Source organism: Haliaeetus leucocephalus, unplaced genomic scaffold (genome assembly GCF_000737465.1).
Source record: "Haliaeetus leucocephalus isolate CR32 unplaced genomic scaffold, Haliaeetus_leucocephalus-4.0 Scaffold0, whole genome shotgun sequence".
NCBI lineage: Eukaryota > Metazoa > Chordata > Aves > Accipitriformes > Accipitridae > Haliaeetus > Haliaeetus leucocephalus.
In genome coordinates this window covers 7,034,967-7,041,671 of record NW_010972436.1, presented here as the reverse complement: position 1 = coordinate 7,041,671, position 6,705 = coordinate 7,034,967, and the positions used below count along the sequence as shown (strand labels likewise).

Here is a 6,705-nt window from a genome sequence, read left to right as displayed (position 1 = left end):
CCCGCCGCCCTCGGGCCGGTCGCCGGGGTGACGGCCCCTGGGCCGCCCTGCCGGGGCCGCCGGCCGTCGGTCCCGATCGCCCCGGTGACTTCCCGGTGTGTTTCGCAGAGTCAGTGTCCTGGTGGGAGCTCCCAAAGCCAACACCACGCAGCCAGACATAGTGGAAGGAGGAGCGGTCTACTACTGCGCCTGGCCCGCCACCCAGTGCAGGCAGATACCCTTTGATAATACCAGTAAGTAAATTGCTGAATCTCGTAGCGCAGCGTTGCGTGTGTTGCTTTGCTGTGCTCGGGTCCCCCTTCGGCACCAGTTTCTTCCGCGCTGACTTTAGTTGTGCCACTTTGATCTGAGTATCTGCTAGAGAAATCCCGCTCCTGGGAGCCCGTATGCATGTGCGCTTGCAGGAAGGGTTTCGTGGTCCCCAGAGAAATAACGGGAGTATGACTTCAGGTTCTGTGCGTAGTTCATCTTAATAACTGCTTCTTTTCTTTTTTTTTTTTTTGCTTTAATGAAAGGTGTTTGTAGCAGATTCCTCTTTTTTTGTGTGCTCAGAAGGCAAGGGGGTTTCTGTCTGTTCAGATGGATGAAGTACCTCTTCGGCATGCTTGTTTGATTCTTTTCAGAAAGCAAGAATTTTATTTCAAAATATTGGAAGCTAGATGCAAACTGATTTAGGCACAGTGTGGATAGATTAGATCCACTTCCAAAACCCCAAGACAGATGTTTCTTATTTAATTAGAGGGAACACACTTTTTAAATAATTCAGGCTGTTTATGTTTTCGGTTGTCTTTATAGGTCTTGAAAATAATTTAAGCCTAGTTGGTGGTTGCAGGGAATTTAAAACCAATTGGCTTTATTTAGGCAGACTTTGACAGTTTAATCGTTAAGCAAAAGTTATGATTTGTTAGGTTATATTTAATCTTAAAATTTGTGGTTTATTTAAATGTGAACACAATACAATTCATTTTTTTCCTGAGAGCACAAATTAAATCAGAAGAGCTTACTTAAATGTAGCAAGTAAGCAGTGCAGTTCTTTACCCCTTCGAGCTCCAGCTACCCACAAATCCTATTACTATGTTAGTGTCTAGGAACTCTGCTTGGGATGACTCTCCCATCATGCTGGGGATTCTTCAAAACAGAGTAAGAGATAGTACTTGCATGTGTATGTGGCTACTTGGGCATGTAATATTATGTATAGCTTATGCTTATTTATAAATGTGACTGTACAGACGTAGACAGTATGCATACAATATTTGTATTGTAATATGCCCTGAGTGTACATCTTTAAAGTAAAAACAGTTTAGGAAATATTCCTGTATTTCCATCTTATGATTAGACAGTTCATGTAACAAAAGTGGAATATATTATCTATACAAATTAATTTCAGGTTTGAACAGAAAACTTAGAGACCAAATGAAAATTTCATCACATTTTAAAGGGGCGTTTTGAAAAATGAATGAAAACGTAGTGATGAAACCTAGAAGGACATGTGGCTTTTCTGTGGGAAACTCCAGAAAAGTTGACTAAGAGACTCAGGACAACTCCATACTCTTGGCAGAGATGTCCGTTTACAGATACTATGTTTCAAATAAAGGCACAAATGCAGGCTGATGAGTAAGTATATCAACAAGGCTTTGGACTGTATCCCCCAACTATTCAGCTTGGAATCTCCAAAGCATGGCTCATTCAGTCTACCTGAGACAGTTGTGCCCTCTGGACAGATGCCTGACTTGTAGGCAGCTGACATTAAGCCAGAGAGAGCCCATTGTGTTGATACGAATGCACTATACTTGGACTAGGGACTGCAGTATAGGCAGATTTAGCAGTGTTATCATTAGCTGTCTAATTCCGATACCAAGGGCAGTAAAGATATCATTTTGCACAATTCAGCAATGGCCAGCTGCCCTCACAGACAGGGACCTCAGGAAGGTTTGCATAGCTTGTACCAGCACCCATTCTTCATCGCCAGAAACATAAAGGCCATGTCTAATATGCCTTAGGTGACTCTTTTTGCTGAAGTATGGATGTATATTTCATGTCAGTTTTTTCTCTCCAAAATATGCTACGTATAGGAGCAAGTTTTCTGTCTTTTCCACTATTCCCCCAAACAGAGCAGTCCACATGAGCTCTAGCCTAGATGACACTATTTCAAATAACCTGTTACACACAGTTCCTTTTGAAGCCTTTTGCCACTCTATGTCTAGTGGGACTTAGACCTTAGTAAATATGAGGGGCATTTTCAGTTTATGGCTTTTTCTTGTACAGGCACCTTGTACTCACTATGCCTTCTCCTACAACATCATTCAGAAATGCCACTATTCCCATTTTATATTTATATTCCCGTTTTTATATTTATTCCAATAAACAGAAAAAAGTCAGTCTGGGTTGGTTGTCAAAGATCATACAGGAAGTTGGTGATGATACTGGTAACTGACTTGGGATTTTTTTCTTCTTGCTGCAGTTCCTTAACCACAAGATTATCCTTTCTCTCAAAACAAAAACACCCAGTAATTGTTAGAAGACTGGAAATTCAGCTCTAGCAGCTTTAATTTTAAAGATTAATACTTCATGCCTCATAGGAGATTTTGAAAAGTCTTGGAAAGCTTTGGGAATGTTTTCTGAAACAAGACAGAAAAACTACAGAGGCTGCTTCAGAGCTGAAAGATTTCATTTTAATGCATTTTTATACAAAGCTTTCTTTTTTAAGTACTTTTTTCTTGACAAAATAATATCGCTCTTTCAGTTAGATTCACTAAATGCAATAGAAGAAACAAAACTGCTGAATAATTGAAAGGATTTTTAATTAAGATCAGAAGTAAAAATTGAGTGGAACTAGAAAGAAAGGGAGAGTATAATGTAACAGTTAAAAGGCAATGTGACCCAACAAATAGATAAAGAATTTACTAAATCAGTATTTTTCAGCCATGAGAGTTCAATGGAGGACTTCTAAATTCTAAAGAATTAATAAAAGAAAAGCAGATTCACAGATACCATATCCCAAGTTAGATACATGAAATTGCTGCAGGTCACAGAAACTGTGAAATTTCCACTATAACTTAAAAATTCAAGAGATCAACAAAGCCAAGTGGTTGAAAACCACTGGCTTAAATTACTTATGAGCATGAGGGCTCATGTCTTCCATTTCTGAGGGCTGGGTACACAAATGAAGCTCAGGTATGTTGCATTCAATGCAAGTTATGTTCTGCCTTTGGGGAAGGAACATACAGTGCACTTGGATGTTATTTGGACTTTTACTGCCACAAATAAGTGTGTAAGTGGGCACCTAATTGGTAAGACAGATTATTTCACTGTTTCCACAAGAACAGTAGACCTAATTTCAAGAAGGGTTCCTTCATTTGCAAGTGCTTTGATGTTATTTGTATTAACACTATTAATATCTCAGTCCTACTAAATGAAAACAGTGAGGACCTTGTCTAGTATTCTGTGATGGCTTCAGTCAAGATTCTGGACATTTTTGTATATTATGGTGTTACAGCTGTGGAGTTACTTTGTACTAATTTATAGCTATCCTGTATTTTACAGATATTGAGATATTTACTGAATGAATGGCTTGATATGCCTTCTTATGGGGCTGTAAAGTATAACAAACTAAAAATGAACAAAATCTCTCCACAAGCTTTTAAGGCTTGTTAAGAGGCAATGATGAACAAGAACATGCTCATGAGTCAGGGAAGGGAAGGAAGGAAAAAAGAATGTGTTGAGTTTGTAAAGTATATATTGCCTTAGATAGAGGAGGCACTTGTCCAGAAAGTGATTTGAGGGAACCAAGTAAGTGGTAGATGCCTTAGTGAAAAACTTAGGCCTGCTTAGGTTACTATTATGATGGTAAATGCTGAGACAGGATGGTCTTTGGTCCTGTAGAGGCTGTTTTGTTGAAGTGGTTTGTTTTTCTCTGTGAATAATATCTTTCTATTTTTAAAATAACTGGAGTTCAAATTTAAAGAAAGTTATTCTATATCCTGCATGCCATAATGTCCTGAAGGGAGAATACAAATAAATGCTAACCCTAACTGGACCTGACTGACACTGATGTAAGGCAACTGCAATGTTCCCCAGTGGATCAGAGAGCTGACGCTGCAAGGGTTGCACCCAGAGTCACTGGCAAGCTACAGCTAATCTCCCTGCCACCACACAGGCTGTGACGCTCAGGACTAAACTCTATTCTTTGTCTCACGTGAGCTTTAAACAACAAAAGACAAGTCCTTATGGTTCGTGAAGCTCTCTTGCTCCTTTTTTCTCAGAAGCTAAGATCACATGAGGGAGTAGACATTGCATTGTTTACTAATGCGTACCCAACAGGAACACTCAGTATTCACTCAATTCGCAGTGAAAGATATGAGAACACCTTTAAAAATGTGTCATTATTTATAAGTGCCATGTTCTAGCTGTTGAACACAGACTGCGTTCCTTACTACTAGCACTGATATTCAAAATCAAGACTACTCCTGAAATCGTCTCTGTGGCACTGTGCATATGTTAGGGTGCTCAAGTTGGTCTGAGTGCTATGAGCAGCTGCATAACTTGTCTGAATGTGGCAATGTGTGTGGGCTAAACTACTCTGTTGCGAAGATGGCTTGGAGTTAGTAGAGGTGCAGGAGTATCTGTGGCCCATTCCTAAAAGTCATACCACCTAACTGAAATTGTTCTACACGCAATTCTCCCACATTGTCACTAACTTCTCCAGTCACCTATCTCTGTTCTTCAGAGTAGCTAATCCAGAGATTTCCAAAGCAACAAGGTGATTTACTTGCAAACGAACATCAATAATTAATCTTATTGATGAAATAGATTGATCCCGACAAGGGACAGGGGGGCAGAGGAGGGAAGGAGGATGAAATGTTGACATGCTGTAGGATTTGGGCCAACCCATGCATATACAAGTTATGTGACCAGTCATTCCCATATGGGTTGGCCAGTGATATGGCCTCCAGCTAAGAAGGGGCTTTAGCAGGAACTCTCCATGTTTCCTGTTGTTGATACAGCACTGACTCTGCAGTCCCATATTTGCAGTTCTTTGAAGCTCCCTAAATCTAGGTGCCAGGGCCAAGAGTCTGGGAAGAAGCTGAAAGCACTGCCCCTGAAAGCACAACTGGTGCTTTAGCCTGCTCCATTGCAGCAGGGAACGGAGATAAAGTATAATGGAAGGGCTTTTAGTATCCCCTTACTCCAGGAGATATGAACTAAAGGGCAGAGACTCTTCTCCCTTGTTTCCCTGCCCTTTAAAGCTGTCCTGTTGCCTTGCAGTGTAAGACTGTGATACTCTTTGAAACCCAATGAGAGGACAGGGGAACAAGTGTTGGCATTATATTAAAGAGCTGTGATCTGTCTTTCTTCTCTTACCTACACAAAGCTAACTTCTCCTTTTCAGTTTCTCCATTATGAAATGAGGTTTACAATGACTATTTCTGCTTTAGCATTGAGGTAGAATTACCAAGTCCTTGTGTTTAAACTGGATGCTCTTCCATTCAGCTGCCAGGAGAGGTAGCAGGAGAGCAATATGAAGAAAACTTTCTCCCCGCTTGATTAGCTGGGGAACTTCTGAACCACACAAAGCATCTTGCAGCCAGAAGCAAACTTAAATGCCCCCTGAAGTGCACTATTGCGTTTGAAATCTGGTAAAAAGCTAATAGTTCATCTTTCAGAAACTCATTGTAATGGTTACTTTTAATTGTAATACTTAACAGACTGCAACAAGTTCTTATGTTTTAAATTAGCTCCTAAAAGCAGAATTTTAGATACCACTTCCCCAGAGTTTCCAGAACTCACTGGGGTATTGTCTTTGCTATCAGTTAACTTTACCAGTTTTTGTAAAATAGGTTATATTTTTCTAAACTAGCCGGAGAAAATTTGAACAGCCTCTGAAGAAGAACAGGGGAGGGGGATGTAGATCAGTTCTGGCCAAGCGTGCAGTTGATAAAAAACATGAGCTAATCTGGCCAGCAGTTGAGCTGAGTGTAACAGAACCCAGGTACTGTATAAGGAAAGGATGTATTGTGGGACTCGAGAGGTTTAGTTACATGAAAAAATCATTAGCTGTAGAGATGGTAAGATTCTAGGGAAAACTTAGAATCCTGTTATAAAACAGAATTTGCATCTCAAGAGAAAGTGCTGAGGGAGAACTTTGTTGTACTTTTAAATGTTGACACATTTCAGTCTATTATGCCAGTAAGACCTTATCTAGAGCCTCATGGTTCACTTGTAGCATTCTGATTTATAATAGACCCTCATGGGTTTCTTTTATAAGTCTCAGCCTTATCTAAAGAAGAGAAAAAATACCCTTAGCTATGTTAGTTCAAGCCCTGAGGTCTTAATTTGTTTTTGATCAGATTGTACTTCAGGAAAAAAATCCTATTAGGTTTGATGATTCTTTTTTTCTTAATTCATGGAATGAAGGTCCAAATAAAGCTCTCTAGATATGATCTATTAAATTAAAATAACTCATATGAATAGCATCTAAGACACAATAAAAACCAGAAATTAAATAGATGTTTGCAGCATCAGATAAATCTAAAAATAGAAGCTACTCTTCTCATCATGCAATGGTATTGCATGTCCCTACTGTCATAAACACTATGGAGTCCTTTTTTTCCCCAGCATTAGTATTGAAGGCAATTGCTTGGCTTGGTTCCCTAGATCACAGTCTTTAGCTTTGCATTTGTATTCTGTCTCTCTGTTGAGGTTCTA

The 6,705-nt window shown here is 39.7% G+C and overlaps 1 protein-coding gene across 1 annotated transcript in view; it reads left to right on the top strand.

Moving 5' to 3' along the window:
* The window catches only part of ITGA8 (integrin, alpha 8), a 119,210-nt gene that overhangs the window by 238 nt on the left and 112,267 nt on the right, over positions 1-6,705 (top strand). The window contains exon 2 of the mRNA XM_010562705.1: positions 109-233. Within this exon, the coding sequence (XP_010561007.1) occupies positions 109-233 (125 nt within the window). The remainder of the gene's footprint in view (positions 1-108; positions 234-6,705) is intronic.